Source organism: Rattus norvegicus, chromosome 6, assembly GCF_021556685.1.
Source record: "Rattus norvegicus strain SHRSP/BbbUtx chromosome 6, alternate assembly SHRSP_T2T, whole genome shotgun sequence".
Lineage (NCBI taxonomy): Eukaryota > Metazoa > Chordata > Mammalia > Rodentia > Muridae > Rattus > Rattus norvegicus.
In genome coordinates this window covers 136,148,004-136,170,943 of record NC_141539.1, presented here as the reverse complement: position 1 = coordinate 136,170,943, position 22,940 = coordinate 136,148,004, and the positions used below count along the sequence as shown (strand labels likewise).

General features: G+C 46.4%; 1 protein-coding gene across 1 annotated transcript in view; it reads right to left on the bottom strand.

Annotated features, from left to right (window-relative positions):
- Positions 1 to 960: 960 nt before the first annotated feature.
- The window catches only part of Rcor1 (REST corepressor 1), a 78,845-nt gene continuing 56,865 nt past the window's right edge, over positions 961 to 22,940 (bottom strand). The window contains 8 exon segments of the mRNA NM_001415131.1: positions 961 to 4,957; positions 7,594 to 7,823; positions 8,696 to 8,753; positions 8,964 to 9,041; positions 14,306 to 14,500; positions 16,054 to 16,132; positions 18,004 to 18,122; positions 19,647 to 19,808. Of these exon segments, the coding sequence (NP_001402060.1) occupies positions 4,916 to 4,957; positions 7,594 to 7,823; positions 8,696 to 8,753; positions 8,964 to 9,041; positions 14,306 to 14,500; positions 16,054 to 16,132; positions 18,004 to 18,122; positions 19,647 to 19,808 (963 nt within the window). The 3' untranslated portion in view covers positions 961 to 4,915.

The window sequence follows — 22,940 nt, the reverse complement described above, 5'->3', positions numbered from 1 at the left end:
CTGTGTGCCCTTCCCTGCCAGGCACTCCCGCAGCGCTGGTTCTGAGCCATGTGTACAATGCTATCCCTGGGCCACAGGCTTTCCCTTTGTGTCATTCTAGGATGTTAGTGGAGGCAGACACACACAGAGAGGGATTCCATCCACTTACTACAAGTTTTGTTTGAGGCAATGTTGGCTTTGAAACTTAGATTCCTGCCTTTGAAAGTTGGGGCCTAACAAAAGTCTTCAGGTCAATGGGGACTTGGGGCTTCCCAGGGATTATGGGAGTGCTGGTCTTGGGCTTCCTGTTTGTTTCTTGCCCTGTCTCAGATAGGAAGTAAATGACTTTGCTATTTCAAAGAGGGCCAACAGGCTACACAGTGAGACACTGTCATAAAATTTGAAGGCAAGAGGTCATGGATGAGGGCCTTCGAAACTGTGCACCAATAAGCCTTCCTACGTAACCAGACTTACCGTGATGCATTTGTTGGTGCAAAGAAAGCTCGCTAGCATAGCATCCAGGCAAACCATACATCCTGGCTAGAAAAGGGAAGGCCACAAAGGCTGTCAAGACTCCGCCCACTGCTCAGGCACTGAGGCTATACTTTGCTGACAAGAGGCAACAGAAGCAGTGGTTGGCTCCCCACAGCGGGGACTGTGCAGGGCCAAAGCTTGGCGAGACTGGCAACAGAAAAACAGCTAACGACAAAAACTTCCCTTATCTGACTTTTGCACCACAGACTTCAACACCACAAACTTTATGAAAGACACAGTGCAAATTTGATGCCAGCTATAAGCCAGTCACAGAAGATTTTCAAATCATTCTGGTAGAGCTAAAAGCTAAGAGCAAAGGTCACCCCCAGATGTTTGTCTCACAGGGTCAAACACTGGGGTGATAATACAGAGACCCCAGGCCTGCTTGGAAGGAGAGAAAAACACCCCATTCTGTAGGAAGATGGATGGACATAGGGATACCAAAAATTGTTTTGTTTCATATTTTATTACATCAATGGCTTGAAAATTTTTATTTAACTTCAGCAAATATTGGAAATAGAAAAATGAATTCTGCAGAATTTCACAAATAGATTTCCCAATCTCCACTAACAAATGTTATAATAACTCAATGGCTAAGCAGTTATAATGCTATGGACACTTGCACGAAAACAAGCAAAGAGAGGCATGGAAATGTTACTTACAACAGCGTTATTACAACATGTCTTCTTTAAAATTTTAACATGGATTTTATCACTTCAAAAGATATACAGCATTTCCGTTATATTTGCAAACTTAACCTTATACATCTTTTAAAATCTTGAAAAAATTTTAAGCAATCTAAAAAGCACTTAGCAAAGTTTTAAGTCTACATAATGGAATGCTATCCACTCCAGGATAAATGTTCGTTTTAGAGAAGGAGACTGTAAACACTCATTACTTTACAACATGCATAGACTCTGCTGACCTTCCTGTTGGACTGAGACGCTCCTGCAATTGTGCTTCGCTGCAGTGAGGAGAAGCTGAGACCCAGGGAGGGGCGGAAAGGGCATTCATTGCACACGGTCATTAGACTCAGGTGACCTCAGACTGCCTGTGGTCAGTCTGAGGCAAGACTTACTTGATATTAAAAACTTGAATCCTGGGTCACTAGGTGTACAACAGGACGGACGTGAGACGTGTCTTTCCTTTGCTTACATGAAAGCAGGGATCCAGTTAGTTAGTGTATGTAATGCACTGTTTGGCTTATTTTTGGTGTGCAATTTTACCAATAGTACATCTCATAGTCAGAAAACGAAGCAGGGTAGAGCTGAATTTAAAGTGACACGGAACTCACTCAGACACAGCACTGGGAAAACTGTATAAACAGAGCTCCTGCTTCATTAGTCCACCACCATGAGCTTTGTCAAACTTCTGTTGTTTTGATTAAGGTTTGTGACCGCCATTGGGGGGTCGTACAGAAACTGTGGAAACCTTCTTAGGAAGCTGTTTTGACAAATAAACAAAGAGGCAGCAGGTATGCTGTGAGCCTCTGCTCCTGGGACACAGCACCCACTGTGTGACACTAATCTGACCGCACGACTGAGGCATGGGGACCTCTGGGTGAAGAGCTACATTACAGAGTTGATCACTGTGCTGACCAGTCAACAATATTCAAGTAACAGGGTGTTTAAATGGACAAGGGAAAAGAATTACCTAAACACTTTACATGTTTACATAAAATTAAATAAAACAAACTTTTAATGCATATGCAATACAGTTTATATCTTTAGGGATCTCTAAACTAAAGTTAGACTATTATTTGTGTCCATGATACTATATTTTGCACAATAACTTATATTTAGAAGATTTTCCCACAAAAATATATAATTATGACATTCCCATTGATACTTTTTAAGATCGCAAAGCTTAAGTGACATTCCACAGAAGCAGGCATCACGTTCCAAACCTAACCTGCGGATGCACCTCCCTTCTGACATGACAGTCACAGTGCAGACCAGAGCCCTCGGCTTTGAAAGCTAAGCAGTTTCTTGGACTTACATCACTGCGGACTATGTCATGAAAACTTTAAAACATGGAGACTGCTCCAGCAGCAGCCCGGCAAGGACCATGCTCTCCCCCGCCATGTGGAAACAGCACGCCTCTGTTCCTTGGAGAAAAGGCCAAGGTCAGCTACTCTGGTCTTAACCATACCGAGCGACACCTGACTCTGCACGGCTAGAGGCCACTCAGTGCTCATAACCAGGACAAAGACAGAATGAGCCCAGTGCCTGGAGCCGGGCATGGCCACCCTGCTTGCCTCACCATCCCAGATGATCACCATGCCCGCACTGCCGAGGCCGCACTGCCGAAGCCGCACTGCCGAGGCGGAGCAGACCTTAAGGAAAACAGCCTGGGCAGGAAGATGGGCACAGAGCTGCCGGCAGGGAGAGAGCGAAGCCATTGCAGCAGCCACCCTGGAGCACAGCTCTGCTCACTGGAGGGGAGGGCATGCAAAATGCTCAGCGAGCAGGGTTCTATCAGGTATGTGCCTTAGTGTCCCTGTGAGTCATACACACAGTCATACACACAGCGTAGGCTGACCTCGTCCCGTGTTTTCCTTCCCCTTCAGCTACACAGCAGGTTTATGATAAAAACATAAAAAAAGTTACTAGTGTTCCTCTGTTACTGGTCCCTGCGGGGACTGTGGGCTGTGCCTCTGGCACGGTGACTCTCTGGCTCTTCCGATCAGTGGGCTGGTGTGAGAGGAGGGACAGAGTCCCTCAGCACTCAACCTCAGAATGACCTTTCTCCAGACTTCAAGAAGAATGTACACCCTATCCCCAGCCTAGATTTCTATTCAGCTGAATCTCTTTCTAAAGAGAAAATCAGTGAACTTTAAAAAAGGGGAGGGGGAGGTGCTCAGGAGACAAAACACCGAATTTTAATTGCATATTTTAAATTCCTAAGAACTCCATCCATACCTTAAATACTTTAAAGCATCTACTTTTTTTTTTTCCTTTTTGGTACTGAAAGCAGAAAAAATATTGAAAGCTGCAAACAACAACAAAAGGTATTTCCACATGGTTAGTGCGGTCTCAAGACGCCATGGATGCTCGAGCCCAGTCTGGCCGGCTGCTCCTCGAGCCCTGCAGGCCCACAGTCTGGTAAGAGAGCACTCATGAGCAATCTCTGCTCGCTCCCAGTCCAAACACTCGGCATCACACACCACTCGGTACGCTGTTCTGTTTCCTCTCGGTCTCACTAACGACACACCCATCACTTTTCCGTCCTATCTGCTGCTAAAAGACAGGGGACAGTGCTCGTGTGATCACACCAGTACACAAATGACACAAAAGGACACATGGAGTGACATAAAATGGCCAGGCACCAAGAGGATGAGAGCTAACGCTGTGTAGCATCTAGAAAAGCATCCTTGGCTTCTCTATTATCCTTACTGAACTGACCCGACATTAAAGTCTGCACTCAAGTCTGCAGACACTCCCCATCTGCTACACCTCAATGATGTCATCTTTGGCAAGCAATAAACTTTGAATAAGACACTTGAACAGAAAAAGGACTGATAGGATGGTTGCCAGAAGGAGAAGGCACCAATTCCAAATGTACAAGCACCAGGTACAGTGATATGAACCAAATCTCTCAGAGCTGGGTGGTGATGGTGGTGGCTGGGGATCAAGAAGAGATGGGCGCACCCACTTCCTGGGACTCCAATGCTGAAGGCTGAAGGCAGAAAGCGCTGAGGTCCACGCTCCCGTTAAGCTACAATGTCCAAGGACAGTTGCTGCAAGTGAGCTTTTACCACTTGGAAAGGAGAAGAGGGAAAGAGTTAGGGGAGAGAGAAGGGGAGAGAAGCCACCTGATCCATAGCCATAACTGCCCTCTCTTTAGGGACCGGAGTTGCATGAGAAGCTTGGTGATGGAGGTTACACGATGTGGTCTGCTGATGGGCTGTGATTTCCAAAGAAGCATGATTGTATTTAGGTGGCTGCCCCAGAAAAGAAGGGGAGAATCTTTCTAGAAGGCCTACTGGGCCTTCTGAGAATTACACTATGCACAAAGTAGAAACTGCAGGCCATGCAGGAACAGAGCTGGGCCTTTCAAGACTACCTGTTCTGAAGCTGTTGCCTGGGAGAGCTGCCATTGTTGGGGCTCAGGGGGAGCCAACTGGAGGGTAGGTCCCAGACTCGAGGGAGGTGTGCAGGCCGTGGGTCCCCCAGCCCTTAGGCAGAGTGAGATGCAACGGAGCTCTCTGGGAAGTCGTGCCAGCATGGAGGAAGGAGCAAAGGATTAAGGCAGATGTAGCGAGGACCGGAAGTGTATGCCTTTTTTGGTAATAGCTGCTTGTCCACAGAGATGTGATGCAGATGGCTAGGTGATGTCTTGGGATACCTGATATCTGGATAACATGTCGTCCATACCAAGTGTTCAAAGCTACCCATAGTTTTCATGAGGCAGATGCATATCTTACGTCGAGGACAGAAGCAGCCTGAAAGAGGGAAAAAGGAAGGAAATCAGTGAGAGCCATGTCACAGCACACACCGGCTCCGGGTGCTTCAAGAGGGAGAGCAGGCATGCGCTCACCAGAGTGCACTGGTGCACGGCACTCTTGCTCCCAGGCAGGGAGGTGCTGATGTACCTTGGACCAGCTTTTCTCTTTCTAAGCCTCAGCTTCCCTAGCTGGTGAGGTTGTAGGATTATAATGCTTCCTCTGCACGGTTAGATAAAATAGCCAGGGACACGTCACCACAGCACTGGGACAGCAGGGACACTGGGGTTTGCCTGTGGTAACCATTCCATGCACTGTCAGAGGACCGCTGTGATACCGGCCCCTGCTGGAGCCCTGGCATATAGAACACTCCTCCTTAAAGGATGAAAGCATTTTTACTCAAAACTAACTATCCAGAGGCATGGATATACTGAGGAAGCAATTGAGCTACAAATACGGAATGTAAGAGTGCGGCTCTCCAGGTGAAATGGCGCGTAAAGAACTGTTAACTAACTAAAGCAGCCACTCCTCTCTGGCCACACACCCATTCTGATTTGGTCTCTAACCCAGCCGCTCCATCACCCTCTGTGTGGGTTCGTAGACTTCCTGGTCTGCTCTCCCTTCTCAGCTGTAAAAAGTCTGTAAAACTGACAGGTCTTTGTGTTGGTGGCACTTGGAGAAATTCTGATGTCCTCCAACCTGTGAGGACAGAGATCCCAGTTGGTAGAAACAGGATAAATACGAGGGTGAAACCAAGGCTCCATCTCTGAGTGCTGGCCTCACGATTAAGCAGCGCCCTAACAGGTAAGTCCCCAGGCTCTTGGTGAACAGAAATCATTACAAGCCAAGTCTCCTTCTGCAAACTAACCTTAGAGCACAAACAGAAGGGCTGGCGATGACGTGAGGAGCACAGAAGAGGGAGGGCCGGAATGGAAGAGTTCACATCACCAACTCTGGCAACCCAAGTTTGATTCCCAAAGCTTACAGAGGAGGAAACAGTGGGAAGAAGGTATCCAGTTTAAATGGTCAACAGACAGAGAAGGACATGCAGGTGATGCCCTGTGCTCTGCCCTGCTGTTGTATTTCTAGAGAGGTTGAATGAAGACACAGGGAAGGTCCAACACCACAGAGACGCTCTAACGGGCTACTAGGGCGTGCGTCATCAGTTAGAGGGCACAGCCACACTGAGAAGGACAAGCAAGGGCCATCCATACAAGAGGTGACAGACAAGAAAGGAAGCACGCAAGGGAGACCTCAAGGAAGGAACATTAACAGCACAAGGGAGGTTCAGCCTGGCAGGACTGAGCCAGGCAGGACTGAGCCAGGCAGGACTGAACCAGGCTGAAGAGAATGACGCCAAGCTCCCTGCAGAAGAACTGGCCTCCTGGTACACCAACAGTCCTAACTTCACCCTCAGCTCTGCACCGCCTCATCACTGGCTCACTGGGAAGCCACCATCCTACTGATCTTGTTTCCAAAACCTTGGGAACACTGCAGGAAACGTGCTAGAAAGCCTTCATTTTCACAAATTCTAACTCCTTTTCTCCTCGCCTCTAATTTTTTAAAGGTCACATGTTTCTAATGGAGCAGTCAATACCCAAGTGAAACTCACTGCTAAGGCACAAACACCCTTGTTTTAACTGTTAACATGCCTGTAGATGTTACTGCTCCTGCGCGCGGGTAACTCAGGAGTGCGGCTCCCACCCGTAAGGTGCAGATTTTGTGCACACACTACTGAAGAAAGTACTCAAGGATTGAATTCTCAGAGCGCTGTGTTGAGAGGCTTTTCCTTACACACACCTTGGCCTTGCACAAAAGTGACCTCACTTTCCTTCAAGGTATTCATTAGTGCGTTTAAGAGAACAGAGCCCAGAGCAAAGGCCAAACAAACACAAAACAATCAACTCCAAATCACTCCTGAATGGTTTAGGAAAGACATCGGAAGTGAATTTCCTCAAAAGGTAAATCAATCCTTAAGTTATTAAGCCAGTGGACAAATCCAGGTTTGTAACAACTCCTAGCCTTGGCCTCACATGCTGCTTCTGTAGGAGGAGGAAGAAGAGTACACAGGGGAGTAGAGAGAGGCAGTAGGTAAGCAATCCTGATACTGGTGGAAGTGCCACCCTGACAGCCCTGATGAGATGGATGTCATATCTCCAAAATCGCAGTGCCAGGGGTTGGGGATTTAGCTCAGTGGTAGAGCGCTTGCCTAGCAAGCGCAAGACCCTGGTTCAGTCCCCAGCTCCGAAAAAAAAGAAGAAAAAAAAATCGCAGTGGCAGTCACATCACATTAAGTCCCAGCAACCACAGGACCAGCTTAAGCTAGGCATCCCTCCAGACAGCCTAAGGCATGCAGCCTCGCCTAGAAGGTGAGCAGCCCTTGACAATGGCAGCACTCGGGACTACTGATGGCCATTCCTCGGCAGGCTCTGATCGTCTTTTACGAGTACAGAAGAAAGCCAGGCTGTAGTGAAGGAGTGGAGAGCCCACAATGTTGAGCTGCCCGAGGCAGCACAGACACTGCTGTACTCACAGGTAAGTGATGCTGAGTGACTGGATCTGTAAGGTGCTTCAGCAGCTACAGAGCCCTGAGCACGGGTACAGGGAGGAGACGGCCTGGCCTTTCCCACACTCACCTCATCTTCCTCCTCCTGGATCTTGACAGAGCTTTCCGGGGACTTGGCAGGCTTCTGGTTGGTGGGCCCGTTGGCCTCCTCTTTGCCATGCTCGGCTTCCCACTCCTGTAAAACTTCATCTATGCTGAAGCGGCGCCGGTAATTCACAAAAAAGTTTTTCACCTGAACAACTGACTTGTTCCCGATCACATCTGAGATTGCCTGAAAATCTCGCCCGTATTTCCTAATGGCTAAGGACAGAAGAGAATATTTTTTAAAAAATTTAGTATAGGAGAAAAAAGTTTAAACTTATATTTATCTATTTACTTTTATTTTATGCATGTGAGAGTTTTTCCTGCATATATGTCTGTGTACCACACGGGACCCTTGTGCCTGGAGAGTGGAATGAAATCTTCTCGAACTGGAATTACATGGAGGTCCTTGGGAGCCAAACCTGGCTCCTCTGAAGGAGCAGCAAGCGCTGTTACCATTTTTTAAACAGCACAACTGAGGCGGGAGATGGCCGAGCAGGTAAAGCACTTACTGATGGACATGATGTTACAGGAGTGGAAAAACAAGGCAGTCACCTTTAGAGGTGTCTTACAGATGGACGGCGGCATAGAAGCTTAGGAAAATCCTGCCTACTGGAGACCTCTTACGTCACACACACGAGCTGCTGTGGACATTCCGCTTTGCCTGTTCAGAGTTCTGGTCTAAAACATTTCCTTTCCTCTTCTCACGCTCACACTCCCTTTGTCCTCTGAGATTCCTGCTCACCCATTCAGAGTGCAATGAGCGAACTCTAAAGTAGAACGCACTCACAACTTAGACAACTGTGGCTTTCACGTTTAAAAGACAGGAAAGGCCTAGGCCTGTAACTCCAGCCCCTGGGAGTCTGAAGCAGAGGGATTCTGAGTTCTCAGCCAGCCTGAGCAGAAGCTGAGACTTTCAAAACTAAGCGTGGAATGAGGGTGTTTCACAGTGGTGTAGCGTCTGCCCAGAATGGCCCTAGGTTCAATCCTTAGCAACCACACGGGTGCACACACACACGGCCAGGAGACGGAGCTGCTGTGAGAGCAACTTCAGAGTTAGTTTCCATGCACTAAGGAGAGCCCCCTCGTACCTTGTACGGCGAGAAGCTGCTCTTCTGTTGTCCAGCGTGCGTTACATTTCTGAATAACCTAGATATCCAAATGGATTGTCAACTTGTTACATCATCTTTATGGAAGCTCAATGAACTTTTTTCATGTCAAGATTTTGATACAAACTTGGTTCCTAAAATTATATCTATAGCTTTCCAAAACAAGACACATTAAAGATATGTACCAAACAGATACCAACATTTCAAGCACATAAACTCCACCCTGGTTCTACGATCAATAGAACCCTACCTCCGGAAGTCGATAAGGCTCTATCCCACCAGCGAGCTTTTCTTTAAGAGCGCTGTTCGTCTGCTTCATGTTCTGAATCTAAGAGAGAGAAAAGAGTTTTGTTTTAAATAAATGAGAATTGGGAAAGACATCTCTGATGGGGAAAAAGGACAACCATGACAGCAAAATCCTTACAAGCCTAACTCCAGATGTAATGTCTTCACCTTCTTACAAATGATTTTTCCTATTTTTTGCCTGACTTAGCACACTGAGCTTTTTTATATGTATGCATGCATGCATACATGTATGTCATGAGACGCAGAGAGGAGGAAAGAATTCAGCCACGTTCTTTTTAATGCCCCGTGGATACCCAAAGGAGACAGACAAGTGTGTCCTTGTCCTGCAGCTCTCAGGCTAGGACATTTCCCATGTGTGATGGGGTGGACCTCTGACTTTTAACATTCTCATTTTTGAAAAAGCCACGGAAGGAAAGACCAGAAGTGAGATGGGAAAGCACCAAAGCTTCAGGAGGGCAGGCATCACCAAAGGAAGAAATCGTTTCTGCTTTTGTGTTGTTTCTCAGTCAGGGTTTCTCTGTGTACTCTTGGAGGTCTTGGAATTCACTCTGTAGACCAGGCTGGCCTTGAACTCTCAGGGATCCCCCTGCCTCTACCTCCCAAGTGCTAGGATCGCCTGGCTAAGAAGAAACCTTACTAGTGAAGTAACATTTAAAGCAAGACTTTAGGAAAGACACGGCACACCATTTAGTTCCCCTTCCCTGTACTGGACAGAAGCTTAAGACCTGACTCTATCACTAATACAGACAGACAGACAGACAGACAGACAGATAGACAGACAGACACATACACACACACACACACACACACACACACACACACACACACACACACACACACAGCCCTGCTATACCTTTAATACAAGAGTCTTGCTACGTTCCTAGGCTATCCTGGACTGGACTGAGCATCCTGCCCTCCTGCCTCAGTCTCCTAAAGAGCAGAGACGCAGCTCGTCTCACCAGGCTCTGCTTTCTGCCTTCATTTTTGCCTCTTTCAAAAATTAGTTTGAAGTGTTGAGTGTGGTCATCAGCAGGTAACTCTGTACAGTTGATTCCTCCTGTCATGCGGGCTTTGGGGGACTCAGATGAGTTTCATCTAGGCGATTTCACTAGGCCCCATCTGGCTTCTTAAACAGCCTTTTATACCAACGTATTCTTTTTTTCCTTTTTGTCTGTCCTGTGTTTTCAAGACAGGATCTCACTATGTAGCCATGGCAGACCTGAACTTGCGGTGGCCTCACACGAACAGAGACGGGCCTACCCCTGCTCTCGTGTGCACGACTACTTCTGGCTTCTACACAGTCTTTTAAAATTCCGTTTTGTTAAGTGCTTTGGGCTGGGTTGTTCTTTGAGATAAGTTCTCACTTTGTAGCCCATGCTGGTTCTGTCTCCAACTCACGAGTTTGGACTTAGACTTGGAGACCAGCCCAGGCTAGGGAGTACGCCTTGTCTTCAGAAAACCCACCAATGATAGGTAGAGAGCTAGAACCCAGGATTTAGAGTTACAACAGACAGTTTAGTGGTCAACATAGTTGTCAACTGGAAAGGAAATTGAGTAAGAATCAGGATACTGCTGTGTGTGGCATTTAAAGAAAAAACAAGCCATGTACCGATGTAGCTGCCCTATTGCTCCTCCACCCCCTGCCCCCAAACCTCCTAGGTAAACATACCATACTGTACTCTTGTTCAGGGGGACTCTTCTGTCCTGTGAGACCACTCATTCTCTCCTCAGAACCTCCTGCCACAAGCTTACCCACTGAGAAGAGGACACTTCCAGCCCCAGCCCTCAGTCTTCAAAGATATGCGGCTCCTGAAAGCCAGGAGTAGAGTATAGGCTTCTGGCAGAAGCCTTTGTTTCCTCTGCTCACAGGGAGAGAGAGGCTGCTGGCCCCACCACCATCTCCTTTTCTTATAGCCCTATATAGATTCAAAGAGTTCAAAATGGCTTCTGTAGCTTTCAACACTGCAACTAGTGAGGCTTCTTGAACTGGTCAATCACGTATTTTGTTCCTTTGAAGTGAGTCTTTCCTTGACCTATCTGCAAAATTAGGTTCCTAAAGTTACCAATCCACTGACTGGCTGCCGTTTGGACTCTCCAAGTGCATCTAAGCTTCTGTCTCCTCATGACTATGTTAGGCTCTAAGCCCTCCCTCTTCAAAACTGCCAATCTGAGTAGTTAATTTAAATCAAAAACACTCTCATCCTTGACCCTGCTGAGAAAACCCTGCTGAGAAAAGAGTGTCCCTTCCTTTTACAGTTAGCATCACCCCTGCATCCCCACTCAGCAGAGCTCCCCCACTGTAGGCAACACCAACAGTGTCCTAGCACAGCAGCTCAGGCAGATCAGACTGTAAGGATTAATCTTCTCATTTGAAAAGAGGTCTCTAGGAAGATTAAGTGAGTCCCCTAAGATCAGAGCATAGCTGTGCTGGCAGCAGGTTAGACTCTGGGAGGATGCTTGCCCCTCATCTGTGCTGCCTCCTTAAACTAAGGAAAGACAGAGCTGTCAGTTCCACCATCTGGAGCCCGACCACCTCTGACAGCTGGCTCCCCATCACGCAGCCTCATCAACCAAGAGGAGAAGGAGAAACAGGAAGAGCAAAGGACAGAGAGGGGAGAAGAACACCGACAGACAGAAGGCCTGCTCTAGATTGTGAAGCTGACCATGATAATTCAACGTAATAGCCATGAACTCGATGCATAACTGGTGCTATGCCTGCAGTCTCAGGTACAACTCCCATCACTGACACACTCTCCCCAAAACACCTATAATAAGAGCACCCCAAATGTACCAAATATCTTAGAATTGAAGGATGTGTAAGCCTTGCACATCAAAAATGACACAACACAAATAATTAAAGATCTGTATAGGTGGATGGGGAATATCATCTCTAATCAAAAAACCCTATAAGGATAATAATTTCAGGAGCTGGAGAGATGGCTCAGTGGTTAAGAGCACTGACTGCTCTTCCAGAGGTCCTGAGTTCAATTCCCAGCAACCACATGGTGGCTCACAACCATCTGTAATGGGATCTGATGCTCTCTTCTGGTGTGTCTGAAGAAAGCAACAGTGTACTCATACATTAAATAAATAATATTAAAAAAATATAGTAATTTGAGAGCTGGCAGTGGTAGTGAAACATGCCTTTAACTAACAGGCAGATCTCTGAGTTTGAGGCTGCCAGGTCTACAGAGCGAGTTTCAGGACAGGTAAGGGCTACACAGAGATACTGTCTTTAAACAATATAAAACAAAACAAAAGGTATTAATTTAATAGCTGTAACAAAATCTTAGTCAAAATTTGAGTAGAATTGCTTTTTCTGGAAACTGAAAAGGTGATACAAAGTCTTAAGGAGACAGGACAGGGCCAAGGGTAGGATGAGGCCTAGCTGGCTTCCCTATCACACACAGAGTGCATGTCACAGACCAGGGCACCAGGCATTGGTGAAGGGCAGACAGCAGACCTGCCCACTTTCAAACAAAGGTCTCAATGCCCCACAGGGGAAACTTTTCAGTAACCAATAGTTGGTCAAATAGATGTTCGCACTCAAAACACCTACATGCAACACCACACCCAGAAACGGACTTCTCAGTAGGCTCAAGGTCAAAGGTCAAAGGCTGGGCCAACAACGCTTAGATGGTATTCTGCATAGGCCCCTCACCTGGGAGAGGTTCTTTAGAAAGGTGAATTTATCTTATGTGTATAGGCGCTTTGCCTGTACTGTCTGTACCCCTGGAAGGTTCTTTCTTATCAGCACTCAAAACCTACCAACCTAGGAGGAAAAAAATGGGAAATCGTGCTTCTTTAATGAATTTCAGAAAATACAGTTAACAGGAGTAGGGGAAGAACAAAGTGGTAAATTATCCATGAGATGGATAGGAAAGAATTTAGAGCTGGAAAAAAGGCAGCTCCATGAGGAGATACAGTCTGTGGCCAGCCTGAGCTAAGTGGCATGTCAGTGTTAAATAAACACACTCACCCCTAAAAAACAGTCCAGTAGAAAACCAAGGACAAAGACAGGGTAGACATCCTCAAAAATGAGGACAGCCTCAGGGCTGACAACTAAGTGGCAGGTAAGCGATGTCAACGAAGCCCAAGGAGACCTCATCACAACACACCAGAGAAAGGCCACAATTTAAAGACAAGTGCTGGCAGCAAGTTCAACAACCATTATCACTGGAGACGGCCACGTCAACCTGAGGAGGGTCAGCCAGGCCTGGGTATGATATTTCTGTTGTCACAACTGGGAGGGGGAAGGTGGTCCACAGTGAGTAGGAGGTAGGGAGGTGGTGCCCAGAACACACAGGTCAGTCCACAGTGGACTATGGGTGGGAGGGGCTGGCACAGCACAGACAAAGTACATGTGAACTGGAAGGACGCTGAGGAAAGCCCTGGACATAGGACGGACAACCTGTCGTCCTCCTCGGGATCTAAGGGACGCACTCTACAGAGCAAGCACACAGCCCAGATCCATAACTACTGTGGGAACAGCTTGTGTAACAGCCCCAATGCAAACAACCCAAATGTCCACCACAGTATAATGTATTGCTAGTGGGTGTTTCTAAAGAATGAGAAAGAGCAGATCAAAAGTAGACCTTTATAAAACACGGCACATCTCATAAAACCCCAAAACCATCCCCTTAGGTAATACAATAGAGGCAGACTGAAACAATCCCAGACGGTTCTTTTAACGGTGGTGAAAACCAAACCCAGGGCGTCCCACAAACTGAGCAAGTGTTCTACCACTGACTACATTACAAGCCTCAGCCCAGAATCTGCACTTTAAAATCGTAACAGCAGCCCTCTCCTGGGAGGCGGCGAAGGGGTGAGAGGTATGATGGAGTCTCAGAGCTTGAAGGGGATGGTGGTGAGGGCACTACAGGCAGTGCTCTATCCCCGACACAGATAAAGGTTACTTGAGTATATTATACTGTAAAAGTCAGTGGTATGCACACACACACTCACACACACACATATGCACACACACACTTTTTATTTATATAAATAGTCATATGAATTTCTCTCTATAAAATGGCTCAATCTAAAAGTAATTTTAGAGGGAAGGGGCAATATTCAAGATGACCCACCCAGTTCCTTAGCCAGCAACAGGCTGTGGAAGCCTGGCAGTCGGAGCTCAATCCCTAGACTCCATAAAAAGGCAGAAGCAAAGAATCAACTCCAAAAGCTGTCTTCCGAACTCCACACATCACAGCATGTTCACCTTCCCCAGTGTCTGTGAGGGCATTCTAGTGTGCAAGCTGACCTCTGCACACAGGCTTGCAGTACCTGTCGTTTGATGGAGACCAGCTCCATGTCCAGCTGTCTCAGCACCGTGGTCGCAGCAGTAGCATTAGCAGACACAGCCTCCACATCTTCTTGAGAAAGAAACATGCCTTTTGGAGGTTTCCTTTTTGCTCTATTTTTAGCTTGTGTGCTATGTTTTTCTTTTTTGACCTGAGGAACTGTCTCAGTAGGGGGTACCTGCGTGATATACATATTGGATAAATAAAATTAAAAAACAGAAATGTCAAAGTAGCATGTGTCATTAACATAGCCCCAAACAATCTAAACCAATCACCATGCTTATCTAAGCGCCAACCACTTAAAGATAAACTGTGGCTAAGCACAAAGAACATTCCTTTCTTCAATAGAAACATTGTATTCTACCTCAGCTGGCCTCTGTGTTAAGGAAAAAGGCAACAGGAGAGAAACAACAGTCTGACTTCTCTCTTGAGCCCTGTGCCCACGTAGATGGCTATGTGCCAGGCAGATGAAGTGAGGAGATCGCCTCTAGAGGCTGTGGGAGTTGGAAGGAGGAGCGGTGGTCTGAAGTTTTGAAGTTTCCCATTACGAAATACAAACTTTGGGACTGGAAAGAGGGTCGGTGATTACAAGCACTAGCTGCTCCTTCAGACCCAGGTTCAATTCCCAGCATCCACAAAGCAGCTCACAGCTGTCTGAAACTTTTTCAGAGCATCTGAACCCTCACACAAGCATGCATGCATGAAAAACACCAATGTACATAAAATAAAAATAGTTAAAAAGAAGAACATGAAACTGGCATTTCATACATCATTTCTTCTTGGACAACTTTTAGCTTTTAGAGTGAATTATAATTTGTTCTAAAAATGTGCTATCATTCTTAAATCATTGGGCTAATTTTTAAAAATACTTTCCCTAATATCAAAGCCTTCAGGAATAAAAAACCAAAGCATTTACAACGAAAGGATTATGTCTCACAGGTAATCTCTGAAACAGAGGGTTTTAAGTTGGGCACCGTGGCGATATATTTGTAGTCCCAGCATTTGGGAGCCAGAGGCAGGAGGATCAAGAGTTCATGGTCATCCTCAGCTACACAGTGAGACGGGGGCCAGCCTGTGTTATATGCACATGGGACACCTTAAGGCAACAATTCTCAACAATGTAGAAATTATTTTAATAAGAAAATTTGTATAAAGACTTAGACACATGACCATTAACTCCCTACTGTTCATGGAGAGAGGCCTTAAGTAAGCTATCAAGCTGTTTAAGACCAGTTAACTCAAGTCTAAAATGTTCATATGGTGAAGTAATCCATGGGCTATGTATATGAGTATATTTAAAATACATTTCAAAAACTGTACTTTTAGAAATAAAAATTCTGAACTTTATATATATGCACATATGTTCTAGAGAAAGCTGCCTTAAAAGCTACCAGAATGGAGCAGTGACTATACGGGCGAGGACGCTATAAATCACTTTAACTCCCGTTTGTCTGCTGACCTCCACTGTCTATTTTTGTATAAAAATCATGTAACATTGCTACAGTGTTACACTTAGTCTTTTGTTTTTCCAAGCTTAAAGCAACCATCCCTGCCACTACTGGACAGAGAGCAGAGATGCCTCTGTGGTCCAAGTGACCACAGCCCCTGCTCACTTCACACCGCTGAGCAGCCCCTGAACCATGGCAGTCACACCCGAAGGAGCTGAGGAGTCCTTCATGGACAGAACTAGTACTGGCATCTACTGCCCACGAATACTGGCGAGGGAAATACCTCCTTTTTGCTTTCTCTGTTTGGGTCGATGTCGATGTCGACGGGATTACTGCCGTTTGGTTCTTCCAGTTCGTCCTCACTGGAAGAAAAGACCAGGGACGGGAAGGTTTTTCTGTGTTACTTCAGTCCACACGAAAACTACAAGTGCCCTCTAAAATTGCTCTGTACATCTACAGACTGCTTCATTTATATACATTTTTATATAGAATTCCAACTTGGTAGTTTTTTTGGTCCAGTGGTTCTCAACTCTCCTAGTGTTACAACCCCTTAAATACAGTTCTCCATGTTGGGGTGACCCTCAACCATAATAAAATTTTCATTGCTACTTCATAAATGTAATTGTTATGATGCTAATATAAATCTTTTTTGGAGACAGAGGTTTGATCTAGGTTGAGAACCGCTGCTCTGGAGATCTGAGAAATTTTGCCCAGAGTCCTAGCCACTGATTTTACAGACATCGTATGGGAGGTCAGTGACCACTTACGTGCTACTCTCACGGCCCTGTACTGAAGTGCTGGGAAGACTGTATCCTAACAGGGTAAAGGTCCTGAGGAGAGGGAGCAGGGGGACAACACTTCTCAGGACCAATGCAGTAATGCACAGAGGAGCCCCCGGGCATCGAGTGTCACCGCGCTGGCTGTGCATGTCAGAGTCAGGTCGACAGGCCCCAGCCTGCTCCATTCAACCCTGACTATTACTTAGCAGAGCACATCTGCCCGCAGCAACGACTCCAATGCATAACCAAACAAGGCCTGAGATAAAGACGATAAAAGCATTGATCAAAAGAGTGCGGAGCCAGGCGTAACGGCACATGCCTTTAACCCTAGCACTAGAAAGACAGTGGTAGGCAGATGGATGTCAGTGAGTTTGAGGCCTGCCTGCTCTACATAGTGAGTTCCAGGACAGCCAGAGTTACTTTGAGAGCCCCTGGAATGTATTACAGAAAACCCGGAGAGCCTACATTTTTAAAGGACACATACACCCCTGTCACTCTAACACAGAAGCCTGCCTTCTGAGAACCAAGCATCTGACTCGCCCTGAACAACCTGCCCAGCAGAGCCCTCAGAGCTGACCCTCGGCCTCACCAAGTGTGGGGTTACAGCCATCTTCACTCATCTCTGCTACATGTTAAGCCGAGGAAGCAAGAAATAAGACACACCACACCCTTCCTTCCTGAAGCCTAAAGAGTTATCCGTAAAGTGAATACCAGGACTGGGAGGCTGACTCAATGGTAGAGTACCAGCAATATGCGAGTTCCGAGGGGGTGGGGTGCACACAAAACCAACAGCGACAACAAACCAATACCCCTCTAAGAGACTATGAACCGATTCTCTAGCATCTCCATCACGAGACACATGGTTAGGGGAGTAGGGCAGTGCTGGTCAGCACTCGTTTCCAACTTGACAGGATCTAGATCAGCCAGGAGACAAGCTTCCTTCCAGGCAAATACTCATGAGGGATTTCTAGGTCAGGTGAGCTGAGGGGTGAGCCAAGGCCATTCCATGGGGTGGGGTCAGGGGGTGAATGACAAACAGGAAGTACAGTGAGCAGTACCAGCTCTCCCTCGGATTCCTGACCTGGCAAATTCTCTCTCTCAAGCCCCTGCTGCCGCGTCTGACCTCTTCTTGAGCTGTTTAAACAAGGTGAACAAAATCCACTGTCTTCTCTTCAAAGCAGGCTAACCGTGAACACGTGCTACACGACTCTTTTCCCACACTCAGCAGATTCTGACCCATGAAGCAGCACCCTCCTTATCAGAGGTGTCGGCTTCAGGGGAGGAAGGAACATGTTACATCTCACTGACTGAAAATCAAGAACCACCCAGGGACTTTCATGTCCACTGCCTCTCAGGCCAAGGCAACTGCAGAGCCTTGAGTCACAGCCCTTTCCCCTCTGTCCCCGGCCCTTAGACACACAGGTGGTCAGGTGACACTGCAGGAGCGCGCTTACCTTTCTTCTCGCTCACGCTTTTGTTTCCGAGCGTGACGGTCCATCACACTGGTTTTAGTTCTGGTTTTCTTCCAAGAGTAGTAAAACTTCACCAAGCTGGCTATGGATTTATCGGGAAGCTAAATGCGGAAATCAAGTTGGTGCAGAGTGAAGCTAGCGTTTGGCAGTCAAGAGTGCTGAAGATACAGTTCATAAGATCATTTAAAACAGAGACGGAAAACCAACAAAATGCGTTTTCCTTTTTAAAACATTAACTTTATTATAAAAAAGTTGGAAAAAAAAAAAGAAAGAAATCATACACCAAAATTAACTGGACCCAAAGATCATACAACTCAATGAACTCCTATGCAGTTAAAGAGGCCATTCAGAAGCAAAGCTGTAGAGCTTCACCTTGGATTTTGTGCTTTCAATATTGAGTGTTTTTATGCGCTTTATCAATCACCAAAAATGAAAAAAATTCATTAAGTTTGAACTACAAAAATAACTTTTTATTTATTTTTCAAAATAATACATCTTCTTTTTTAATTTTTTGAATTTGTATAGCTCTGGCTGTCCTAGAACTCAAACTGTAGACTAGGCTGGTCTTGAAGAAAGAGCTCCATCTGCCTCTGCCTTCAAATACCACTGTTTGGGTTTTGGGGTTTTTGTTTGTTTGCTAGCCTGAAAACTAGCAAGCACCAGCAAATCTGTTGCCACCCCGAACCCTACCTACCCACCCCACCCCCGCCCCACTGGAGCTGCACTTATGTGTACAAAATGCCTGAACTGTTCTGTGGGTTCTAGGATTTGAATTTAGTTTCCATGACCAGAGTTAGGACAACTCTCCTACCCCTAGCTAGCTCTCCAGCGCCTAGATTTAATCTTTACAAATTCACGTAAACATTTAATGCAAGCACCAGTGAACTTTAAAGTGGAGTTTATCAATACTTTCTAGACAGTAAAAAATATAGCCAAGTATGGTGGCGCACACCCTTAATTCTAGCACTCGGGAGGCAAAGGCAGGAAAATCTCTGTGAGTTCAAGGACCCGGTCTATACGGTGAGTTGTAGGTCAGTCAGGGTTACACAGAAAAACCTTGTCTCAAAAAACCAAAACCCATCCAACCAAAAAAGCACACATACAGACAAGGACTGTGATGATGTTCCTTCAAAAGCAATCAAAATCCTGCCTGTTGACATAACCTTCTGAGGACCAGCTATGGGGTGGAGAGGGTGGTGGGTGTGGGTTTGTGGAGTGGGCTGTGGAGGCAGAGCTTACAGACTTGGACCAGCACAGCTTCACTCTGCACTGGAATTGCTGAGCTACAGAGTAGATTTTTTAAAAGCAATTTAGTAAGCTGCTTTTTCTAAAGGGGATTTTATTCAAAAGGAAATACTTGGGGCTAGAGACATGGCTCAAAGGCCATGGGTTCAATTCCCAGTGCCCACATGGCAGCTCGCAGATGTTTGGAACTCCTGCTCCAGATCTGATACTCACTCTCTTCTAGTCTCTGTAAGCACCAGGCACACTGCAGACAAAGACGCACACGCACATAAACAAATGAGTTTAAAGTTGATGATAACTGTCTCACGTATAGTATAAGAAGCAGAAATAAAACAGCGGCAGCAGCAGCAGCAGCAACAGAACAACAAACCCCCACTTACCATTTGCTGGATTCTATGAAAAGTCTTCCCATGGAAACTAAAGGCTTGCTCAAATAAGACTTTGTCTTCTACCGTCCACTCATCGGGAAAGGGGGTGAAGTTGGGCAAGTCGGCCAGTGATTTCTCGATGTTATGCTTATGCCAAAAGAGCATCCCAAGAGCCTGGGAGAATGGTATAGGTGAGACTTTAGACCACATGAGTCAAACATTAAAATGGGGGTGAAAGAGCAAACAGGCACCATGTGCTGACAACAGACAGCGGGGAGACTCTGCCGCACGCGCCGTAGAGCTCCAGGTTCTGTGATCAGAGGGACATCTAGTCTATCACCCCAAGCACTTTTTAGCATACAGCTCGATGGTGCTGATGGTGCTGAGTGCACACATGCACGCTTGCACGCACGCACGCACGCACGGCATGTGTGCCCATGCTCAGCACTCACCGTCTGTGAAAGAAGCACGGTGCCTGGTCAGTAGCAACGCTCATCCTCCAACACCTCCGTCCCAGGCCCAGCAGCCTGTATTCTGACTTCTCTCAGTCAGTCTCAAATATGTGGAAAACAGACATTTTTGTCCTTCAAGATATGGTCTCCCTATGAAGCCCATGCTTACTTCAAACTCAATTCTCCTGCCTTAGTCCCGCAGTGGTGGGATCACAGGTTTCTAGCTATTCTTTCTGGTTGCCACAGGGATTACATTAAACACTCTAAAGTTGTAAGATTTACACTGGAATTTATATTATAGGAGAGCAGTTTCAACAAAATAAAAAAAATTTAGCTTCTTAAACAGCCACCTCACCTCTTTCGGTTGTGGACACCGGAGGATTCTATCTATGGTCATACATCAGCAAAGAAAGGCAAGCTAGTGCCTTAGAGGAGTCATTAGGCTACATGGAAATGCAGTGCCACCGCCACTGAGCTCTCAGATGATCCCCTCCGCTGTGCCTGTCTTAAATTGTTACCTGACTCTGGTCTAACTCTCTCATCTGGGCCTAACCTGCTGTCCAGTGTCCTTTCATTTCTCCCATAGCACTCTTGAAGGGCAAACAGATTTAATGCAGAACCCATGGTGAGTCCTTTATTATTCTTTTAAATCTGTTAATGTCTTAGTTTAAAACTTTAAAAGTTTGTGTGCTTGACTGCACCTACGTGTGTGCTTATGTGCGCCAATGTCAAAGCGCCCATGCGTGTGACAGAGGATAGCTGGCATGGGTGGATGCTCTCCTTCTAGCTCATGGACTTGAGGAATGGACTCAGTCATCAGGTTTGGCGGTGATACCCTTACTCACAGAGCCACAGACCAGTTGTCCAGTGTGGAAACCTCTCTCTCTCCCATTCTCTGTACATACAGAGTAAGCCCAGGATCCACTGCTCAGCTGACTGACAACCTAAGCAGACACTCCTTGGTTGACAGCTGTCAGGTGGTTTGTTGGTCCCTTTCCCATCACGGCACCATCTATGGAACTCTAAAGATCCCGATAACGAATCTGGTCACTTTATTGGTGACCCCTGCAGGTCATCAATGGCTTTTTACTTTCACCTTTGGCTTTTTTTTCTCCATCTTTATTACTTGAGTATTTCTTATTTACATTTCGATTGTTATTCCCTTTCCCAGTTTCCGGACCAACATCCCCCTAGCCCCTCCCCCCTTCTATATGGGTGCTCCCCACCCCATCCTCCCCCCATTACCACCCTCCCACAACAATCACATTCACTGGGGGTTCAGTCTTAGCAGGACCCAGGGCTTCCCCTTCCACTGGTGCTCTTACTAGGATATTCATTGCTACCTATGAGGTCAGAGTCCAGGGTCAGCCCATGTATAGTCTTTAGGTAGTGGCTTAGTCCCTAGAAGCTCTGGTTGGTTGGCATTGTTGTTCATATGGGGTCTCAAGCCCCTTCAAGCTCTTCCAGTCCTTTCTCTGATTCCTTCAACGGGGGTCCCATTCTAAGTTCAGTGGTTTGCTGCAGGCATTCGCCAATGTATTTTACATATTCTGGCTGTGTCTCTCAGGAGAGATCTACATCCGGCTCCTGTCGGCCTGCACTTCTTTGCTTCATCCATCTTGTCTAATTGGGTGGCTGTATATGTATGGGCCATGTGTGGGGCAGGCTCTGAACATCTTTGGCTTTTGTGTACTTCATTCTGAATCTTGGCATGGGTAAGCTCATCAATATGAAGTACATTGAGCTATTTTTAGATGACATTAATTTAGGAGGGTCTGTCCACTTATTTCCCCTTCGAAACCTCTCCTGATTCCTTCTATCTTCTCCCAAAGCTCCCTAACACTTACATTGTTCTCCCTGAGGACGTCCCACAGGGTCTTCTTCACCCTTGTTCATCCCCTCCCCCATAACACTCAGAAAGTTTGCCTTTTCCTGCGCTGGGAGTATAGTTCAGTAGTAGAATACTTCTTTAAGCATACAAGATATCCTGGTCCCCTACCTCCAGTACCACAGACAATAAAACAAATTGTCCTATGTTCAAATGCAATGATCTGCCTACTCAAAATGGCCCTTCTGAGAATTAGTAAGTTAACTAAAATCTTGGGGTAAATAGTGGGGATTTAGTTCAGTGATGGATCACTTGCCTGGCATGTTCAAGATTCTGGAATTAGTCCCTAGCACCAATTTACTCAATCTCTGCTCCCAGAGTGCGTGCGTGCGTGCGTGCGTAAGTGGCAGATCTGACATTAGGTATTTTTGAGGAATAGTTTCTGTTGGTTTAATTCTTGTATATCAATTTCTCAAAATTAAAAAATAAAAACCTCTATACTAGAGGAAGCCTTCTTGAGACTCAAGATAAATACAACTCAGAAGTCTCAGAAGTTCCTAAGTTTCGAGACTGACAGGCACCCCCTCCCCAATTCCAGGTTATATGTAGGGACTCTTAGGGAGGGGGCCTGTGGACGGTCAAGCAGCTGGAAAGCAAGCAGGAAGCTCCTCAGCTGTTGGTCAGGTCGTTGTCATCACAGCAACAAGTTGAAACCAGCAAGTCCTTGCTTCTGAAAGCAGCCCCTGCGAACTCCTGCCGGCTATGCTCACTCAGGTGGAAGCCTTGCTTTGACTCGGTGCACACACAAGTTCACCTGCCCAGGAAAGCTCACAGAGGTTTCCCTTCAGTGGCCATAACTTCTGGCTGTGGGGTACGCTTTGTGTGTTCTCTGTTAAAAACTGGGCATCTAGGGACTGAGGAGACAGCTCAGTGGTTAAGAGCACTGAAGGCTCTTCCACAAGTCTGGTGTTCAGTTCCCAGCAACCACATGTGGCTCACAACCATCTGTAATGGAATCCGATGCCC